Here is a 22951-nt window from a genome sequence, read left to right as displayed (position 1 = left end):
ACAAGGATATGGAGCACTTCTTCAGTACAGGACTTCCAGCTTCCATACAAACAAATGTAATATAGCACACTGCACTATAGTTACGGTCAGTGAATCAGAGGGCATTTAGTTGGTCACAGACACAGGGCATGTTCCCATGGGTGGGAATGTGTATTCCCCAGGGACATCTAGCAGCAGCACATATTTGTGCCACTGATAGTTGTCCTCAGGGGACACCTCTGCACGTGCGCTCTGGCACGTGGTAAGTTGCCCCAGGTGGGCTAAGGGAGGCTGGGGATGGCACCTGGGCTGGCCCTAGCAACTTTACCTGGAGTCCTAAGGGCCTCCCTGGGCTCCAGCAACGGCAACCCAGGCTGGTCAGCAGCTGGAGCTTGGCTCTGGCTGCCCAGGCTCCAGTTTCAGGCAGCACATGCTGCTGTAATGTGCACCACCCCACTTCTTTCTGGTGTGAGTTTTTTGACACCAGGATCTCCCTGTGTCAAAAACCCCCACCGTGCTGCAAATTAACAGCACAATGAATGCCTGCACGTGCAGCGCAGGTGGTTTGAGATGCAACAGACAGGCCTGTGCTGCCACAAACCTCATCTGCATGCTCATGGGGACACACCTGCAAGGAGCAAGACAAGCCCCTTCTCCAACAAAAAGAGATAAAGGATCTTTAATGCCTATGTAGCCTGATTTGCCTCAGCTTTTCATGTTCCAGCAAGCTGGTAAATACATAAAATTAAGTATGTAACAACCTAAAAAGGAGGAAAGGAGAAGGTGACCCTCACCAAGGTATCCTGAACATCATCAAACCATCAAGCCAAGTCTGTTACATGTTTAGGCAACTAAAAGCAAAACAGAATAGGAAGTCTCCCACAAAAAATATTCTGCAAAATACATGTAATTTTTGGTGGCTGATTTCCATTAAGCCTTAAACTCAATGTGTGGTAGGGTTCTTGCCATGCAGCCTGGTGCTAGGGTCTGGCTAATAGCTCTCCCATGGCACAAGGCCAACAACCTCATAGTGCAGCCCTGCTGTTTGCAGGATCCTGAGTCAAGGGAAGTTTATTAGCTCAGCTGAGGTGCCAGGTCACAGGGACCCAGCAGGTTAACTTCCTAGTCCAGCAGCTCCCATGGAGCTGTAGAGAAGGCATTTGATACATCTCAGCCATTGGGACCCAGAGATGAGGGAGAGTTTCCTTGAACCCGGGTTCCTGTGCACTGAGATCTTTAAAAACTGCCTGTGCAGTCCAGCTGCACATGTGTTTTTTGGACATCCCCAGCACACAAGAATCCTGGGACCAGGGAACCTCCTGTATCCTGTTGTGCTGGGACTTCACAAAACTGCAGATGAAATTGGGCTGCACACAAGGTTTTCTGATGTCCTGGTGCATAGGACTCTCAGACGACCCCAGGTACAGTTCTAGGGCTCAAACTGATCATCAGATGATCGTCAGTCCCAGGTACTGGACCACACTAGCTCACGCTGGGCCACAAGCACCCAGCTTTCAACTTGCCAGTACAAAGAGCCCAGGATCATGAGTGGAGGTGTGATTGTTGGGTTTGGGGATTAGATCCTAACACACCATTGAATGAATGTGTGCCAGGGTCCCCAGAGAAATATCAGAAAGGCAGTCACCTCTAATGTCCTCTACTTTGGGATTGTCTGTATTCACTGTATTGGAACATAGGCCTTGCATAGTGAAATGGAGCAGTGGTCTACCTTGTCCACTGGTGGATAACACCTAATACCACAAACTTCCAAGGAAACTGTGAAGCAAGAAAAACTATATAGAACAAGATATATTTCTTCCCCCCCCCGCAAAAAAAATTGTTCAATTTTACACCCGTAGAACATATTTCTGTATTTATATTTTTTAAAGCACAGTAACTGTGACTACATGTGCACTTAATGGCACAGTAGATTTAATTAGCTGCGGAGTGAAACGTCACTGTCTAGACATGAAAAGGTATTAGGCTGTGGTAAACTAATGCCACCATAAGATAGTACTTATGGTGGGGTAATTAATTGTGATTAAACACACATGTAGATGCTGCCGGAGGTGTAATTACACCCAGTCAACCAAGCCTGCAGGGGGCCAGTCTCCTGCCTGCCAACTAGCCACATGGCTCCAGACTTCCAGCACTCTCATGTCCCAGCCAGATCCTCTGCTCCCATAGGAACCCGGGGCTGACTCCCTGTGTTGGTCCTGCCATAAACTGCTCCACCCCAGCTCAAACTGCTGCTCTCCCAGGCACACGTGTAGATGCCGCACCCAGTTTATTGCTTTGAATTAATTGCACATGTAGATGTACCCAGTGTGGTTTTTTTAATCAAATTTATCTTGTCAAGCAAAACCCTAGCCTTTGTACTAAGAGAATCATTTGCTTATAGTAGTTTCTTTCTAATGCCTTAAAGAAAAAAAAAAGAAAAAGAAAAATGTCTCTAATACAACTGTAGATAAGATTTATTATCCATATAACATCTAATCCTATTTTGAATATTTTGAAATATTTGGCCTTGATTACATCTTACAGTAATGAATTTCATAGATCAATTGTGTGTTTAATAAGAAATAATTTCTTTTGTCAGTTTCACTGAATGTCTCCTTGTTCTTTAAATGCAAGTAAGGAATAATACAAAAACTAGATGTACCTTTTCTATATTATCCATTGTTTGTGGCTCTTTTCACCATTCTTCTTTTTAAACAAAGTCACCACAAGTTGTTCAATCCTTCTTTACATGGAAATCTTTAATTCTTTCCAATTACTTATTCTTCTTTGTTTTTGAATTCTTCCTAATCTTACTATATCCTTATTAAGACAGGGTAACCAGAAGTGGACATATTTCAGGTGAGGGAATAGTAGTGATTTATTTAACAACATTATGCTGTTTTCAGTATTAATTTCTAATCAACTCCTTTTCAGTCTTAAGACTGAGTTTCACTTTTTTGACCACTGCTAATTACTGAGGAGACACTTCTATTCAATCGTCCAAAGTTAGATCCAAATTTTTTTCTTGAGTATTTATCCAGAAATGTTTATATTTAATTCAAGTAATTCCATCTAATGGAATGACTTTGCATTTAGGAAGATAGCACAGTAAGGAAAGTTCCTATCAGCAATGAAGTGCCATAATGTTACTACTTTTCGTGTTTGCTTTGCAATAAGCAACACTGCTTCTAGAATTAAATGTTGGGGTTCAACAATTATTACCTTTTAATCATGCTGAAAATTGAACATTTGATTCTACTCCTCATTTGCTCGCTCACTCTCAACCACTTCCTAATGGATGACAGTTTATCTTTCATTATGTAACTATCTGTTTTCTCCTAATAGCTTGTTAATAGGTCTTGTTTAGTTTATTTGGAAGATCCAAGATCTTGGTTCTCCTTTACTTCCCATTCTGCTGACATGTTCAATGGAATCTAATAGATTAGAGAGGCAAGACTTTCTTTTACAGAAACAAAACGGAGACACAACTCCTTTGCAACGTACTGAATCAAAAACAAATGGTATAAAGTCAAACTGAAAACAAAAATATAAACAGTAACATTACGCATTGATCCCAGAAGCTTTTCTCATGCTGATTAGTATTTATTCAACATATGTCTATATGCAATTTCTGTAAGAAATTGTGAGCTCAATCATGTAAGCAAGTACTGCTCAAGATGAGGACAAGTTACAGAATCAGGCCTTTGTGCTCTGGACAATTAGTTTTCCAGGTACAAAACGGATGATTATTCACTGTGGAAGATGAGTCACACGTGATCAAATATAGTTTCCATTTGCAAAAAAAAAAATATTTAAGCACATGCTTAAATTTAAGCCTCACTGTTTCAGTGCTGTCCTCAATGTGTATACATTTCTGAATCTGTTTAAAAAAGCAGATTCTCAGGAAGCTCCAACTTTCAAGCTAAAGAGCCCTTTTTAAAAAAGGAAACAGGAAATATAACATGTAAAAATATTTTTTCAGAGCTTCTGTAGTTTAAAGGGTCCTAAAATAAGCAGCACTTTTACATCAATCTAAGCCAAAACAAAAAGGAAGAATAATAAAGTCAAATATGCACCTTGAAGATTTCTTTCTTACCCTCCCTCTCCAACAAACTTATTGACATATAGATATAAGAAGGATGATATATTGCGGCTATTCAAATGCTTGTCAGCCAACCAGATCATTCAGACAATCTATACAATTTTAGTAAGGATTTTTAATGGGGCTAGATGCCAGAGTACAGCAGCTATCTGTCAATGGCAGCTTCACAACAGTTATAGTTTTGCACAGTGAGAGGGATAGAGGAACATATTAAAAAAAACCTATAGTTTTTAGCATCATGAACAAAATGCATAATATAAAGCAGCATATTTTTGTCAAATATACAGGATAACCTCATTATAATGAACCGCTATGTGACTAGGAGAAAAGTACATTAAAAGAGGGTGTTCACTAAAATAGGGTTAGTCAATTTGCTTCCTCATAATAATCAAAAACTCTCTTCCTGCTGTTGGGACTTAAAATCCGGGGTTTGTCCTAATGAGGTCTCACTGTATACAGAGAACAAATGAAAGGAAATATTACAGCCGATATATTATGGGAACATGCAAAAAAAAAAAAAAATCTCTCTTAGTACTAGCAGACCCTTTACAAAGTTTAATTTGATTCTTTTGCCATAAACATGAAAATTTCTGTAGTATTAGCATGAGCAGGAAGGCTCAATATGATTAAAAAGCCTGTAAACCAGTTCAGAAATTCTAATTACTTTACTGTTTTTAAACGAGCACTGCTGTTTAATCTCCATAGCTTACCATTAGTGAATGTCTATTGGCTGAAAGAAGGCCTGTCCCATATCCTGACCCAAGACCTCCCATTGCTCCATTATGAGAAGGCCCTATTAATCCATGCATGTCGCTATGACTACCAGGCATGGCTGTTGAAGGCCCCACTGCGTGGTTCCGGAGAACATGAATAGCATCGTCCAGTCTTTCCAAGCGGTCTTCAATCCGGCTTTGCTGTTTGTTTATGCAAAACAAATCAAGAGAAGCATCAGCAAATGTGAAGGGCCATTTAACATTTGGACAAAACATACACAGATTAGGTATGCCACATAGTCTACTGCTGTTGGGGAGGGCGAGGGATGAGATCTGCAAATGAAAAGAGTCTTTTTTATTTCTTCCCCTTTTTTGACAACACTGATATTGTTGTTTTGTTTTTTCTTTAAGGAAATAGTTAAACTTTCATTGTAGGGAATTAGAGAGAACTATTATCATAAGCACAGCTTTCATTTTCATGGGCAAAACAGGTTCAATGATTCCTCATGAACATAATCATTACAGTACATATGTTGCCCTCTGTGATCTTTGAAAAGTTTTAGTGTTGCTTTTAAAAAAAAAGAAAAGAAAAGAAAAGATACTATTACTTTTAACCAATATCTGTCAGGGCTTTTCGCCCTCCCCACATCATCACAGAATCACACACAAAAGAGTTAGCAAGATCCTATTAGGTCATACAATCCCTCTCTATTATTATTATTACTTTTTCCCTAATTAACTGCGCATCCTAAAACCATTTTGAAAGTGTCATTGGTAAGAGCAGGAATAAAAACATTTCTTAAACTTAAAAGCTTAGACTTATGTGGCCTTCATGAAATGTGGAAAAGATAATAAAACAGAAAGGCACTGGGCTGCTATTGATGGCAGCATTTCTAATAGGCTTCCTTCTTTGTTCTAGAATAATTCAGTCCATGCTGAAGTAAAAACAAATCCTTAATTTCTCTCCAGGAGGAGAGGGTATCTAGACTACCACAGGAATTATCCCCAGAGCTGAACCATATATAGTGGTGGTGCTGACTCAACAGAACTGATCATTGTTTTGCTGAGAACTTCCTTCCAATATCATTTTTCCTGTGAGCTAGAAAAACAGTGTCACGGCCGTAAATTTAGGTCAAAGAGAAGCAATGGACTAAGTTACAATAGCAATACTTTGTTCTTCTGCTCCATAGTGCTATTCATACAAGGAACCTGAATTACTTTACAAAAGCAGGTAGGGAAACTGAGGCACCATGGTAAACTGTGTACCGAAGGCCAAATCACTTCCACAGCAGAAAGAGGAGTAAAACACATATCTTGATACAACTGCTATGCCGTACCTATTCAATCATACTTTCTCTCCTAGCAGATGTCACATCTAAAGCAGGCATGCCTGTAACTTTTTGTTTCTCAGCAAGGTATGCAAGGGATTGGGTGACTAGGACAGCCCCAAATAATTGGGAAATTCTTTTCATTGAAAAAAACAGTTCTTCACAACTTCCAGATATCTGGAGCAACTAAAATACAAATATCACTGCTACAGCTCTGCACGCTTTCAACACCATATTACAGAAAGGCAGGATAAGCTAGAAAGTATCAGACAATGAATCATGGTACAGATATTTGTATTTGGCCAGATACTGAAGTCCTTACTAATTCCTGACTAAGGCAAAACTCCCCCCTGTAGTCAATGGGATTTTTGCATGATTCAATCGTACATGGCTATTTATTGTGCTCTCAGAAACTGATTGTTGCTTCATGCTGAGAAGTTTTTAATCTTTATCGTTATTTACACAGCAACCAAAAATATGATAAACACTTTTCAGTAATACGAGACAGCGTCTTGGCTTACAAACCGGACACACAACAGACAGAACAAAAGATACAGCCTATTTAAAAACCTTGTCTGTTTGTCACCGTGTTCCTAGGAAGCTCACAACTCATAACTACCCTTTCCTTTTTAAAAAAACTATCCCCATTTTATATTCCTTGTATCCTCTCTACAGCATTAGCTGTTGTTATCACGTTGGTTCTTGCCAGTTCATCCAGGACTTTCACACATACCAGAAAGAAGCCAAATACATTATGTAAACCTCTACTACATTTCCCTCCCTAAAATAAAAGTGACCCTGACTTGCGAGACCTTTTCACCTTATCCGGCTTCTCAGCAGCCATTTGACTTTTTCTCTTTACTCTCCCTCCTGCTGTGACTGATTATTTTGCATCTCTCTCTCTCTCTCTCTCTCTCTATATATATATGTATATGTATGTGTGTGTGTGTGTGTGTGTGTGTGTGTGTGTGTGTATATATTCAACAACACTTTCCCTATAATACAGTTGGACAGTATACCTAGTCATTTCAATCTCAGAAAAGAAAAAAATCAAGAAATTGGGTCCCCATGTTACCAATGATCAAATAGGGTTAAAATCCAAGGGCATAGTAATCACTAACAAAATGGAAACCTGTGTGAAAAGAATGGATGAAAAATGGAAAGAACAGCAAGTAAAATACTGAGGCAGAGGAGGTCACTAATCAAAACATACCAAAGAGTGTAAGGGACCTTCATAATTGGGAGATGATGATGCTTGCCCTCCATTTCTAGACCAAACAGCTGTGCCTGCTAATAGTAAAATGGGAATTACCATTAGAACTATGCAAACAAAAATGTCTTTCAAACTTTTTGGACAGTTTTGTAGACATGTAAATGCCATTTTCCAGATAGACTATAGAGCAGACATATGGAGAACTTCCAAAATATACACGGATGAAAAAAAAGGTATTTTGTAGCACAGCACGTAGATGCTGGCCACAACGTCCCCCCAGGCTGCTTCTTAACATAGAGGATTTCATTGATTCGGCAGCTGTACATGAGAGAGGCTCCAGCAGAAGGAAATGTCTCACTGGTAAAAGGAGAAGTAGCACTCTCAAAAGTGCTAAGAGGGGACTGCTAGATTTCTATGTAAAACTAGCACACACTAGTTCATTATCCTATCTTTGGTTCAATGCATATATAGTGTCACTGAGTCATTCAATCATCGAACTTACAGGGTAGTTTATTTAAAATATATATAGATCTATATAAGACTACTGAAAAACAACGGTACAGCATAAATACCACACGCACAACATTTAGTCGTACTTCTGGCTTCTACCAATGCTTTTACTTAACTAATGCTATTTGCACTCTAAAGGTGGAGCGTTCTTCTTCCTTTTTTTTTTTTGCCAATACAGAATTTAAAAGGGGCCAAGAGAAAAAAAAACAACTCTTGGATGACGTTCGTTTGTTTATATCTGTTGAACTGAATCTCTTTCTATTCCAAAAATAAAGCTAAAATATTGGTCGTTTGATTTCATGCAATAGCATTATCTGCTAAACAAAATATGTGCCACCATTTAAGGGGCATGCCAAAAATTGCGGACAGAACTGTCAATTGAAGGACTTCCCCCATGACATTGTTTACAGCACAACGTCCATTTTAGTTTTGTATTTCACGGTCTGAAACAAATGGTCTTCTGAATAATCCTCTAGAAGAAAGCTGAGAATTAAAAATGAAACTTCAGGATTTTAATCTCAAAATCTAAATGAAGTGGAATTGTCTGGCATTAGAAGGGCAGGTCAAAGGTGCAGTAATAGCCTTTTAAGTTCTCAGTTGGATTTTTCTCTTACAACATATTGACAAAATAGTGTCAATTTTGATTAAACCCTAAACATTCTCTATTCTGGCTTTCCCTTTGTTGTATGCTTCTTTAAATAACAATTTTGCTACACCACTGAATGCAGAAATGAATTGGCAAACAATATTTTCATATTGTTTCTAACTACTCGACAGTATCTTGAGGCCTAAGAGCACTGAACAATTTAAATCTCTTTTGAATTTATGTTACTTATTTTCAGTGACTGTGACACTTTAGATGTCTCCATTTACTAAGTAAACTTTGTCGGGGAAAAAAATCAGTCTAAATTGCCTACCATACCACTACTTTCCTCAGCTGCGAATCAAATCTGTTCTTTATGCTAACAAATGAAAATAAAACCCTCAGAAGAAATATAGAGCATTGTGATTAGGCCCTGTTTAAGGACAGTGACTGGTACAGAGGAAATAAAACAGTCTGCTGTCTCCCTGGACCCTTCCTTGGGGCTCATTCTCCAGTGGGGAAGATGATGGCTAGTTCAGTTAATCAAAGGGCTAATCAACCCCTAGTGAGAGCTTGATGTTTGAGAAAGGCAGCAGCCTTCATGCCAGCTGCATTTCTTGCAGGACATAAACTTAATTAATCTCACCACACACACCTTCTGTGCCCAGTGTTTCTAAGGGAGGGTAAATTCAGTGTGCTTTTAAAGAAAGTGCCATCAGAAAGAAGTCTGGGGGTCTGCTATCTTTCATTCTGCTACCAGATAATCTTCTGGTCAACCTTTTCCTCACTCTTATTAACCTTTCCATTCCACTCACATTGCTTGGGCAAGTAACATGGGATTTTTGTTGTAGCAGTGTGAAACATCAGGCACATGAGACCTATCCCATCCTCACAAATAATTAATCTCATGGGAATTGAGGGACAGATCTTGCCCAGTCTAGGAATTAATAATGCTAGACACACTTTGAAGGATAATTTAGTGTTCCTTTTGACATTTCAAAATAATTTGACTGGCCCCAGTGTAAGCATTCCTGGGACCTGCAGCCAGAAAACGAGAGCAGGGTACGTGGTCAACCCATGAAATATACCCAGGGCTGAAGAGAGGGTGGCAAGCTGAAAGAGCTCCCTCAAAACATAGTGCAGAGCCCATCAGGAATATATATATGGGCAGGAAGGGCTTAAGTTTCTGGTTGAAAAAGCCCCAAAGTTTGTGAAATCTGAATAAACTCCAAAGGAATTTTTCATGGTCATGAAAACCCTCACTGAGCTTCTGTGTCTTTGGAGCTTAGGCCTTCATTAATGGTACCTATGCTTCCAAAATAAAATCAACTTTTGGGTTTCTTTAAAACATAAATATATCACCACAAATTTCTCTTGATAAGGTAAGAATATCCTCAATGCCACAGCATTGTTGCATTAGTTAACTTCACTGTGGTTTTCTTTTTCCATAGACATATTTTATAGGTCAAATTCAAATAGGCATTTGCCTAGCAAGAAGCAGGAATGTCTAGGGCTCTATCAAAGTCATAGACAAGGTCAAGGTCATAGGTATGCCTCAGCTTAGGTGGCCCACTAGATCACTCTATAGTGGTTAAGGCATCCTGATTTCTGTAGCTGACAGCACACCAGGAGTGAGTGATACAGAAAGTGTCACACCTGGCTGTGTGTGACACCCCAGCCCAAATGCCTGGGTACCCACCTCCAAGAAGGTGGAGTGTGATTGGCCCTTGCTGCAAGTCTGAAGTGAGGCTCATGACTTCCACAGAAGCTACAGAGAAGCCACTGTGTAAACTACTTCTAGCAACTCCTGTCACAAAAGGACATACCTAGGGTATGATCTCTGTCTTTAGATATTTAACACCCTGGGCATGTCTACATGTCTACTTTAATTTCATTAGCCTATTTTAATGTACATTAAAGCATCACAAAAATAACCGTGCACTTTCACTAATGCGCCTTTTCCCAATACCTCACAATGGAGGTACTACATTTAATGCACATTAGCAAAAGCCCATTAATGAATGTGTACATGCATCCCATTACTCTACAGTGGCTCTCATGCATACAATCACAACAAAGATGCATATAAACACTGCTTTTTCACAGGGTAACTGAACCTATTTGAGAGCTGTTAGGACCTTCTCTCCACATATAGCTTTTAGAAAGCATCTTTATTCATCTCAATGAGTACAACAGTCAGCCTGTATGTATGTTATATTAATAAGGAAATAGTCTGATGCTATTGGCTGGATGTATATCACACACCCAGTACAGTAGGAGTTTATTTAAATGTCTCCTACTAAAATATGCTGAAACGTTCAGTAAAATAGAATTGTAACAACAATACCTGAGAGAGAAGGGGGAGAACCAACAGGAGTTGAAGGATTTGATGAAAAGCTGTTGTTGGTGTGATCTGGAGAATAGATCTTTAAAAGATGATAAAGAATTAATCTAAAGCCATCACAAACTGATGCAGAAAGAAATATGGAATTCTCATGTATTTAGTCCATTTAAATGAAAGGACAGGTTAAAAAAAACCTATTATTTTAATATAAATATTTTATAGACAAAACTGTTAGATGTAGGAAGCCAGACAACAGAATCCTCTTAACTGAGACATCTTGATGGAAATACAAACTTGCCAATTAAGTGATGGTTTGATTATTCCAGGCTCTTTAGAGAGAAACTTTGGTGGATGTGTACATTTTTATTTCACAGACTGCTTTAAGAATAAGCATCACAGTACCAAGTCTTAAAGCACTTCTGGAAACTGCATTATGGTAAGATCAAATCCTTTAACAGCCAAATCAGAGCAAAGGGAACAGAGGACTGCACAGTGAGTAATTTGTAACAGCAAACACCAAACATTTGTCAGTTATTATGATGAGCCAAGACTAGGTGTGTGCTACTGAAATGAACAAGGTGTGCCATTTAACAGCTGCTTTAAGTCACTGATATGCAGTGCACTGACTTTGCATCCTCGTGTTTGCCTCTATTAATCATGCATGCCAGTTTTCAGGGCACCACTTAAAAGTGTACTGTACTGTATCATTTACCTCAGGCAAACAATATTCTTATTTTTTGTCTTTTTTTATGAAGCATCAGTAGTATATGTATAAAATTAACTCTCATGAGAACTCAATGGAACCCACTCTGCCCAGAAAATAACTATAGTGGTCCTTATTAGAAAGCCAGCATATTCTCAGCATATTCAGCTGCTACTACAGCCTGATATCTGAGGGACAGCAACATTTCCCAGTACTTAGAAAATGATATACCACAGTGACCACTGGGAGATAATAGCTGATTAATGCTGGCTTTTAATAGCAACCACCACTGTATGAATAGGTGGAACTAGTGTGGAAAATATATCTGAAGGCAAAATAAAAATCAAGATGAATCTTGTTTACAGATCAGTTGATAATCCTGCCACTGATTTCTATGAACCCCCCCTGCTCTCTTTGATAAGTAAAGTGTGTGGAATATTGAAGGAAAATGACTTGTAGTCACTAAGTGATTATGAGTAATATAAGCTTTCTAGTCATTTAATCTGTGTTATGTTATAAAATTAACACTAACACTTTTTAAGACAATTTTACATTGATCTTTAAATTTTTCAATTGGCAGTAACTCAACATTGATGACCTCTGAGATCAAATCTCTCCTGACTGCTCTTCATCTTCTTGAATTCCAGGCATCCATTTCTGATTAAAGTTCACACTTTGAAAATGGTAAGCGTTATTCCAAAGTAAATATTTCCTTACAGAGGCAAGCGCTTTCCCCAGTGCATCACCAGTCTGCGAGCTGCCTGCTGCCCCACTTCCTCTGTTTGCTGAAAAACAAAAGATTTAATGTAAAAATAGACAGTAAGACATCTCAGTTTTCTATTCCTGGTCCACTTACTCATAATTTAATTGCATTTTAATGCTAATTACATCACATTAATCTTTAATTAGCATTAATTTGTTTGCTAAGGTAGGTATCAAACATATTCATGTTCTATTTTTGCAGATAAAATATAAACTTGACATCTTTTTTTTTTATATACTGCATATTTGATACTACTTGGCCATATGGCTTTATTTTTTTCTAAATGAAGGCTGGCTAATAGTAGAAGATGCTCAGAGATATGAAAGATATGAAGTTCAAATCTAGACAAGCCTATGTAATTTGTAGTCTTTTGTTCAGAAATGACTACTTCTCTTTATCCTCTAACAGTGACTCACACTTGCTACCAATCAAGCTTATAGTATTTGTGTTCTAAGTCATTCTTAATTAATGTTATTATAATACTTTAAAGAGCCTTTCTTCCTCAACTATCTTCCTGTACTTTTGTTACAAGGGTAGTATACACATATTACGCACAAAAAACTGTTAGGAGAACACTATTAAGATTGCAAGGTCAAGCACACTGAAATTAAGAAATGCCAGAATTAAGATTGTGTAATTTCATTTAGCTCCCTTGTGCATTATAATTCAGTTTTTAATTACATGATCATACACTGTTTTTTCAACATGACCCCTGCACCTCTTTTAGTGAACAGGATGGACAGCACCTAGCTAAGGAACATTTTCTGTTTTATTTTCAGTGTGCAGTGTGGGGCTCTTATTTACCGAACATTGTTCAAGCCTTGCTCTGAAAACACATTATTAATTTACATGTGGGTTTTCAGTGGTGTTCATCACTATAATATCTGAGTGCTCCATGAATATTAACCAATTTATTTTTACAACACCCCTGTGAAGTGAGGAGGTGGTGTTATCTCCAATATGCAGATGGAGAACTGAGGCACAGGGAGATTTGGGTCAACATTTTCCACTAATTTGGGGAACCCAATTTGAGATGTGGAGGATTTAAGTCTTTGGAGCACTTAGCATCACATGGCATTTTCTGTGTTTAAAGCACAGTTCTGATCAACTTCAGTTGCAGTTGCGAAAGTTCAGTACTTCTGCCTCCAGGGTCTCAAATTAGGCACCCAGAAAATGAGGAACACATGATTAGTGACTACCTGTGAAAAGTTTGGTTTATTACATAGCTATTCTGTAGCTGAAGAAAAATACAGGCCAGTTACTCTGGGCAGCATTTTGCTACTTTAGCTATGAGAGATACCTCTCTTGTCTTGCTATCTCCTGCACTATTCTCTATACAGTCTCCGACCTCTAGGGAAGATATCCTACAAACAAACATCTTCACAACACAAGCTCGACGGATCTCCAGTACAGGTCAGTCCTGTGCAGTGAAAGAGGCAGGGGCCCGTTCAAATATGTGAGTGTTCTCTAGGAGTCACAGACTTCTGCCCACCTGCCCAACAAGGTCCCTCTGTCCTACCAGCTTCACCCTGTCCCTGCCTTAGCTCAATCTTCTTGTCCCAGCCTCATTCACTCCACCCAGCCAATCCCAGTTTCTACTCTTCACACTTCTCCTCCCAATCCATTTCTGACCTCTTGCCCAGGGAAGTTCTAGCCTCACCAACCACACCTCCATGTCCTTTGCCCATCCATTCAGTTTGCTCCCATTCCTCACCCAACCTGCCTTGGCCAGTATGACTGCAATCATCTCATATCCTTTCCATTTCCTTTTCCTGACTGGTCCTCAGTTGCCATCTCTCTCTCCCTCTTCAGGGTTTTATAGTCTCAGTGTCCCATATCTCTGCCCTTTTGTCTCAGTCAGTCCCAGTTCTCCCACAACTCAGCGTCCCATCGTATGTCTCTTTTCCCCCGCATTGCTTTTCCTTTTACCCTACTGATTCTCAATCTTGGTCTTCTTGCCCAGGCAATCTTTGTCTACCCCATACCCAAGTCTTAATTTAGTTTGCCTCAGTACTGCCAGACTCTAGTTTCTGTCATCTTGTCAGGCTTCTTGTCCCAAAGTACTCCCGCCCCCATCTCAATCCACCTGTGTATCTGGCTCTTGTCTCCTCTGAATTCGAATGAAGCAACTTCCTCATTCTTACTGCCTCAAGCTACAAGGGGAATTCACTGAGAAACAAAAAGAAAAAACAGGCTCTCTGCTATCTACCCAAATTCAGAACCAGATTGGCCTCCAGGAACTACAATTGCAGGGTAAGTTTTCTTTACCCCTGGGCTAGTATATGTTCCATATGGACAGAATCCTCTGGGAATTTAGCAGCTAGAAGATAAAATGTCTTTACTGAGGATTTAATGACTGCAACTTCTTTAGAGCCTCACAACCTGTTCAAATTTAGAAATGCTCATGGAGACAGCAAGAGGCACTTTCCTGACAGATCCATCACCCTTCTGCCAAACTTTAAGTTCCTACTCCAAAGCACGGGGCATTGGAGCTTTCCAAAGGAAAATATTGCCTCAGTTTTTCAAGTTGGACAAAACAACATATTTTCCTTTAGTCTCATTCTCAGAAATAGCTAGTCCATTTTGGTTTGGTTTGTTTTTTTAAACCCCACACCAACAGAAACCTCAGCCTGAGGCATATACCCAGCTTAGAAATTCCAACCCGAAAACTGGTAAAGATATAAGAATCTGAAAACAGAATCCTATAATGGGAAGTCTCAGGCAACCTTAATAATAGGTGGCACTAGCAGCTCATTTGATAGAGGAATCACTAAATAGCATGAATCAACTGGCATACTCAAAATAATGGGAAAGGGAAAATAGAGCAGATTAACACGAGCGCATCAAATAGACTCTTTTTAGTCTAGGGACAAGTGATAACAAACGGCAAGATACCCAATTAACTACTACAGAAGAATGAGTCGATTTTGTTGGGAGCTGACCCAGAATTTGAGGTCAGCCCAAATTTTAGACCACTAAACACTCCTCAGAGTGTTCTCAGACACAAAACTCTCATTATATTCAAAGTGGTAAAAACCAAGGCAGACTGTAAGGAACTACAGCAGCATCTGGCATGATTGAGTGAATGGGCAACTAAATGGCAGGTGCAATTCAATGTATGCAAGAGAAAAGTAATGCGCCTGGGCAAAAGTAACCCCAACTATACCTATGATGGACTCTATATTAGCTTTTGCCACACAGGAAAGAGATCTGGGAGCCACTGTGGACAGTTCACTAAAATATCGGTTCTGTGCTCAGCAGCCATTAAAAAAGGCAAACAAAATGTTAGGAATTATTAAGGAGGGAATTGTGAAAAAAATGGAAAGTTTCATTATGTGCAAGCATCCCACCTTGAATACTGTGTCCCCCACAAATCCACACCTTGAATACTGTGCCCCTTGAATACATCTCAAAAATAGTATAGAAGAAGTACAGAACATACAGAGAAGGGCAACAAAAATGATTAGCAGTATGGGAGGGTCCCAGATGAGGAGAGACTGAAGAGGCATACCCAGTTTAGAAAAGAGATGCTTGAGGGGAGATATGATAAAGGTTTACAAAATCCTAAATGGCAAAGAGAAAGTAAGAGATTATTATTATGTACTATCTCACACAATACAAGAAGTAGCGGTTACAAAATTCAACTAGGGAGTAATACACTTAAAAAGAACGAAAGGAAGTTCTTTTTCACGCAGCATGTAATTAATGTGTGCAACTCATTGCCACCAAATGTTGTGGAAGCTGACAGTTTAGCTTGATTCAAAAAGGGTTTGGTCAAATTCTTGTAGGAAAGGGGCATCAGTAGCCACTGAGCAAGGGAATTAGGGACACAGTCCCTGAATTAGATTTTCCTAGACCTTAAATGCTGGAAGCTGCCAATGAGAGAGGAACAGTGGAACCCCCCTGGTCATACCCAGTTCACTCTCCCTTCCCCTCCACGCTCTGCCACTATGTGACACAGGATATTGGGCAAAATGGGCCTGTGGCCTGATCCAGTTAATAGCCATTCAGATTCAAATCCCTTCCACAACTGAGATGAAAAAAGGCAACAAGGTCTTCACATTTGCATTTGAACTGACAGTAGGCAAGATACTGAGAGTGAGATTTATTGTAGCCTACCAAAACCTTTAAATTATTCTATTCTCTTCCACATGAAAGAAAACTAAATTTCAAGTGATCAATAATTCATTTTCATAGGAATATAGGTGAAAAGGAAAAGTACATGACAGTTAAGCTCAGGAGGTTCCACCACTTGATTGTCATGACTGTAAAGAAAGAAGGTTTTATAACCTTACACTGTGGAGTGGAATTTGCCCTAAAACTCCTACACTTCACAAGAAACCCCTCTGTCCCCTCTCCCTCCCCCACAAAAAAACCCAGGCAAGCTCCTGGGATAACAACGGGCCCATCACTAATACAAGTCTGGATACTTATCTCAGAAGCTCTATCATCTTGCCTGGACCCTAAACTCCCTATTATTAATTCTCATGCACATTTCCCACCAGAAGACTGTCAGATTAGTCTGCTGCAAAGAGCAACAGCTCTTCCAGCCCTTTTATGTCTGCAGAAGGACTTTCATAAGCCAGATGATGTAGATACTGCTTTCCTCTGTGTGTGTCCTCTGTGCAATTCCATAGGCATCAGTTCTATTACCCCTGAATGAGTGGAAACGAAGAAACAAACTCATACTTGAACATGCATACTAGGATACGCCCTTGAATACAATGGTGAAGTAGCTGGATAGATAAAAGAACCAATGCATAGTCTAAAGCATTAAGCATTTGCAAAAGTGCGTTTGTACCTCTCCAGAATGGAAGATGAAGATATATTAAATCCTTTTTAAAAAGTATAGAGCAATTTGAACCTCTTTCACCTTACACAGATGTGATTTAGAAGAGAAATCTGCATTCAAAAGTAATACAAAAGAAAAAGAATACTTATAGAAAAGTTAAACAGAAGTGCAAGAATTGCAGATATTTGATTCAGAATCCTTGTTTCTTGAGTGAAGTCATCATCCTATATTTGTCTTCCTAGAGCCCACAGCTACAGAAATGATGGGAGTATCAGAAATACCCCTATAAATGATTGCATCATGAATAAACAGGCCATAACCATGACTTCAACGAAGAGAAAAAATGGGGGCAGCCCTTGCTCGTAGACACAAAGAGCAATTCATATGCTTTGCATTAACAGAAGTTTCATGAGGAAACTGAGGATGACTCTTTCAGTCCCCAAAGGACAGTAGTGACACAGGACTGAAATTTCCCTACACTTCAAAAGAAGATCAGTGCCTAATTTGTGATACCTAAGCTTCCCTACAACATGTAGCACCACCCTGCTAGAGACATGCAAATTCTAAAAGACAACACTGGCCATTTTAGCCCTGCATCTCCCTACCATGCTTTTTGATTCCTCCAGTATATGAACCAGACAGATCTTTTTAGTTACCAGGGAACTGCTTCATTAAGGAAGTACTACTCAATGTGCAGTAACTACTGCGCATTAATGAAGATGTAGACGCACCCACTGGGTTTTAGTATTTACTGTACCGAGTCACAGTGGAGAGTTATTGCACCCATGGATACTAAAAAAGAATTGCAAAGAAACAGAAGATTTGGTGGTAATTAGAGATAGAAGTTGTTAAAGAAGCATAATGCTGCAAATTCCAATTTAAAAGTCTCCACTTGAATAATTTCAGACTGATGTCTAGAAATTTAGACGCTTGGGAAGTCGACTATAAAAATCTACAGAACTTGTGCTCCTCTACCAAAAAACAACCCTATGTCTTTTTAATTCACTAAAAGATAATAAGCAAAATAGTTTCCTCAAGTTTTCACAGAGGAACTAAACTTCAGAGGTCTGTTTCTAATGCAGCTGTGCAAAGCTTCGGTTGCTGATTCGAGTCAGTGGAGATTTGGCCCAATTTGGCAGCTGAATCTCTGAATCTGAATTGAATCAGGAGAACCTTTAATCACTCCAAAACGGACTGGAACCCTCCAAATCGATTCCCAGACATTTGAAGATTCAGACACAGACACAGCTTTAAATGTTTTTTTCTATATACCTCAAGGAGGCTCGTGAATGCTGCAATGCTGGGGCAGATGGAGCATCCCACAGGAGCGCGGGGGGGTGTGTGTCCCCAGTGTGCTTGGCAGCAGACCTGAAAGTGGACCAGAAGCACTTCCGGTTCACTTTTGGGTTTTCTGGGAAGCGCACAGGGCCCCCCTCGGTGCTCCCCTGGCTTGGTGACTGGTGCCTTCTGGTCCACTTCTGGGTCTACTGCGGTGCTTCCTGGGTCTGGGGGAACATCCAGCATCCCCCTGTGACCCCGTGTGCTCAGCAGTGGACCCAGAAGCGGACCAGAAGTACTTCCAGTTCACTTCCAGATCCGCCGCCAAGCATGTGGGGGCCTCCCCGTGCTGCTGTGAGATGCTCCATCTGCCCCAGCATCGCAGTGTTAATGAGCTGTGCCTGGTACCTCGAGGTATGTAGAAAAAACATTTAAAGTTGTGTCTATGGCTGAATTTCTCATTCTCTGAATATGCATCGGATCTTCCATTTCGGATTCAGCCAAATCGAATTGGGACAGTAATCCAAATCAACAAATCAAATCACTGTCCCCAATTTTGGCTGAATCCAACTCTGAATCAAATACAGCCCATTTCACACACCCCTATTGTCTAATTCTATCTGTTGACTACAGGAACTGTTTGTGTAAAGGGAGACAATATTCTTACAGTATAGAAGTGAACCCAGTACTTGACAAGATTGAGTATTACTGGGTGCATCTACACATGTAAATAATGCTATAAAGGCTTACTGCACAGTAAAATACTGCATAGTAGGACTTCCTGGGGAGAATGTCTACATGTGCTCTCTGCTGGGAACCAATCTGTCCCCAACAGGAGCAGCCTGGTAGAGGGCTGCTCCAACCCTGCTCTGGTCCCCTGCAGCAGCCAGGGGGAGGTCCAGGCTCTCCTTGGCTGCTAGCCTGGGGGCTGGTCCCCACGTACATGGAGAAAGGATAACTCTACTGACTGCAGCAGCAGCCATCTCCTGGCTCTGTTTACAAAATAAGGATGTACAGGAAGTGGGGAGACAGCTGGTGCTGCAGAGCTCTCCTGGCCCCCTGTACATGGGAACAAACCCCATGCCCAGTGAGACTTCCCCATACAACCCACGGATGACTGGGAACTCCCACTTCTGGGGTAGGTCCCAGCCAGCTCAAGGTTGTGCAAGGATTTCCCCATCCAGCCAGTAGCTGGCCAATAACTGTCCTTTCTGGGGCAGCTCTCAGTCAGCTCCAGGCTGGGCGGGAAAATCCTCATGCAGCCTGCACTGGCTGGGATCTGCCCCAGAAGTGGGACAGTTCTTGGCTAGTGCCCTGCTGTGCAGGGAAACAGGGAGTTCGGAGAGCCAGCACCACTCAGTTCCCAGTTTCTGTTTGGGAGCTGGCAGCTCAGCAGCACTGGGACAGGGTGGGCAGAGAGGTACCCTGTCCTGCTGCTGCTCGGCTTTCAGCTCCTAGAGGGAGGGAATTCCCAACCCCTGTGGCCCCCTAGTTTTGGGATTGACTGGAAGCAAATTTGCTCCCGGTCAGCATCTACAGATATCCTACTGCACAGTATCTACTGCGCAGTTAGTTTACTACCTGTATTTACTGGTAGTAACTAACTGCGTAGTAGACTAATTTACTGCACAGTAAATGTGTATGTGTAGACAGTGATGCTTTACTGCATAGTAAAGCATTGTGTGTAGACACACTTACTGAGACACAACTCAGCTAAAACTTCCCTTGGACCAAGCTGTGTATTTTTTACTGCTAAGAACAAAGGAATGGCTAGCAAACAAGGTACAGCAAAACAGAAGACTTTGGAGGGGACCTGTCTTGGTAAGAAACAATACAGTTCCTCCCTCCTTGAAGGTAAGAAAGGCTGGCTGGTTGGTTGATCATGTCATAGTATAGTTTAGAATGGATTACTGTCCAGGGATTGTAGCCAAAACCCCGTTAAATGAATGATTATTGAGGGTTCTAGCCTTCTGTCCTTTAATATTTTGACCTTTACTATATATTAGTGAATGGGCAGGGCTGACCTAGTTAAAGGGTTTAAAACCCACCTGTTTATCAACTAGTGGGAGCTAGTGAACTGAGACCGCATCCACACATGCATTAATGCACTTTTCCTAATACACATTAAATTTAATACCTCCAATGTGAGCTACTAAATCAGTGCAAATGAGGCTGCACTAATGTACACTAGCACAAGCTTTTTAGGTGATGCTTAATGTGCAGTAGCCTATTTTACTATGCATTAGCATAATAGCGCGGTTTTTTATGCACTGCTTTACTGTGCAGTAAAATAGGCTACTGCACATTAAAGTGCACATGTAGACGCACCCAGAGAGAATCAAACAGAAGCTTTGAAAAGAAGCTGTAGAAAGTACTCTAAGGAGAGCTTAGGTGGATTACAGTAACCTTCCAAAATAGCTGGGAAATGCTGTATCGTTGAAACCAAACACCACATTGGTAGCTTTTTGTTCACCTGTATCATATGGGACATGCTAAGATAAAGGTCTTGAACCTCAATGCTTGCACCCAATGCTGTCACTGCCCTGGAAAGCCAAGTAGGGAAACTATTTAATGTGAGAGATGCCTACCAGTGGAACCTCTGAGGAAACAGTAGAAGGAACTACAGGAGGAAGGGACCAGGCTCAAAGGTGTGTAGGATCATAAGGACTTCATCAATATGATGCATATGGAGATCTGCAAGGATGAAGAAGCTGGATGACTAGAAAGGACTGTAGCAGTGCTAAGCAGCACTGGCTGACCTGCAACCCTTGTATCCTGATCTGCAGATATGATCTGAAGGGGACAGAAGAATCCATCTGCCAACCTGACCTTACGCCACAGAAGAACTGCTTTCCAGGAGCCAGAATGCAAGAAGTTATGGAAGGAATGCTGAGGCTCATCCAACTCTCTGATTACTATCCTATGTTGCTCATCCATGTGGGTACTAATGATGATGCTGGGTAGGACCTTGAACAGTTCAGAAAGGAATCTGGGAGTAAAAATAAAGGGTAGGGGCTTTAAGGTTATTCTTTTCAATGCTTCCAGTTGAGGGTAAAGAACCAGGCGGGAACGATGACCTCTGGAGATAAATACATGAGTTCAGAGATAATGAGAGGACTTTGATTTCCATGGCCATGAAAGTGATGTTGCAACTACTACGGAATTGAGATTGTGTCCACCTAAAGAAGAGAAAGAGCACTTTTGGTCACAGATCTATTAACCAGTGGCATGGGAATTACAAACCAGTGACCATGACAAAATCCTAGAAGTGCAGGAGATATCAGTAATCGTAACAGGTTTATGGAGGGAACAAAAGGAAAGTAAGGGGGAAGTCTGCTGAACATCCTACATGCCTCTGATCTAATTCAAGCAGTATAAATGATGAACAAGAAGAACTGGAAATTTTAGCATGCTATTCAATTTTTTTAGTTCAGTAGTATCACAAAGACTTAGTGAAATAATTTAGGGCTTGAATACTGACATAGAATGGTGCAGTTTGTTCAGGAAGGCCATATAGGAAGAAAAAAGGAAGAAGGTCCTTGCAAGTCAAGGATGTATACACTTGCTCGGAGATCCAGAATATAATGGGAGACAGACCTGTGAAAAGCCCTTGGAAAAAAATAAAAAGGAAATTGAACAAGGGATATATTACAGTGAATCATGAGATTTTATGATGGGATCACCAAGCCAGAAAAATGAGGCTTTTCTGAACTACTATGAGAATTCACCAAAACTATGGACTTGGTAGAATAGGGAATTTTAAGACTCATTACTAAGGACAGAGGGACAACCTGAGAAGGGCTAAGGCCCTGTATGTCCCTAACTTAATTTAACGTGAAAGTAATATATTATATTAGTAGTAAGAGAAAGAGAAGAGAAAGACTTGATCTACAAACAGTGGGAGGAGGAGATGCAGAGAGACAGAGGTGGCAGCTAATAACAAATGGTGTCAAAAAGTCTGAAGCATTTAAAACCTGTTTTGATCCAGTCTCCCCTAAGTTTAGCTGTGATTAGATAACTAAAACATTAGCAAGAAAGAGTAAAAGCTCAGAACAACATGGGGAAAGGACAAGTTAGAGACTACTTAGGAAAATCTGATGCTTTAAAATGGACTAGGCCTGATGAACTTTACTTTCAGATACTTAGATAATATCCATATTTATTTTTAAACATTTATTTTGATTTTTATCAATTTAAATTTCCAGAATTCAGTTAAATTAGGGGTTTGGGGCAGACAGTTTATTAATGAAAGTATACTGTTAAGACCTTTATAAAATCACGTCGAAATATAAAAAAAAAAAATCCATAAATCAATAAAACGTAACTACTGTAGGACCACAGCCAGCTGAGCATCAGAGCTGCTCCCAGCTCTACTCTCCTGTAGCTCCTTTGTCTGCTTTGTCATTTCCTCTTCCTTTATTTCAAGTCCCCTGCGGTTTCTGGGAGTTGCAGGCCAAACTACAGCCAGCGTGGTTCTGTTGTCATACATTCCATCAGTCATCATTTGTTTTATATCCCCTTTCTATAAATTTTGGTATTAATGATGGAAATATTGTTGTTGGCCTGTGAGTGTAAGATGAACTTGACGTTTTTCAAAGTTTACTGATAAAAATTGAATCCTGCCAAGCCTAGATCCGATTCAA

General features: G+C 40.3%; 1 protein-coding gene across 9 annotated transcripts in view; it reads right to left on the bottom strand.

Moving 5' to 3' along the window:
- Nucleotides 1-22951, bottom strand: part of TCF4 (transcription factor 4) — a 346905-nt gene that overhangs the window by 27405 nt on the left and 296549 nt on the right. For 5 of the 9 annotated variants that reach the window (XM_019531761.1, XM_019531757.1, XM_019531759.1 and 2 more), the window contains 4 exons: nucleotides 12193-12260; nucleotides 10776-10854; nucleotides 7336-7412; nucleotides 4792-4995 (listed from right to left, as the gene is read on the bottom strand). In XM_019531761.1, the coding sequence (XP_019387306.1) occupies nucleotides 4792-4995; nucleotides 7336-7412; nucleotides 10776-10854; nucleotides 12193-12260 (428 nt within the window). The remainder of the gene's footprint in view (nucleotides 1-4791; nucleotides 4996-7335; nucleotides 7413-10775; nucleotides 10855-12192; nucleotides 12261-22951) is intronic. The other 4 variants (XM_019531758.1, XM_019531760.1, XM_019531765.1 and 1 more) reach the window with 2 other exon arrangements.

Source organism: Crocodylus porosus, unplaced genomic scaffold, assembly GCF_001723895.1.
Source record: "Crocodylus porosus isolate Cpor-Errol unplaced genomic scaffold, CroPor_comp1, whole genome shotgun sequence".
In the NCBI taxonomy this organism is placed as follows: Eukaryota; Metazoa; Chordata; order Crocodylia; family Crocodylidae; genus Crocodylus; species Crocodylus porosus.
This window is presented reverse-complemented; position numbering and strand designations above follow the sequence as displayed.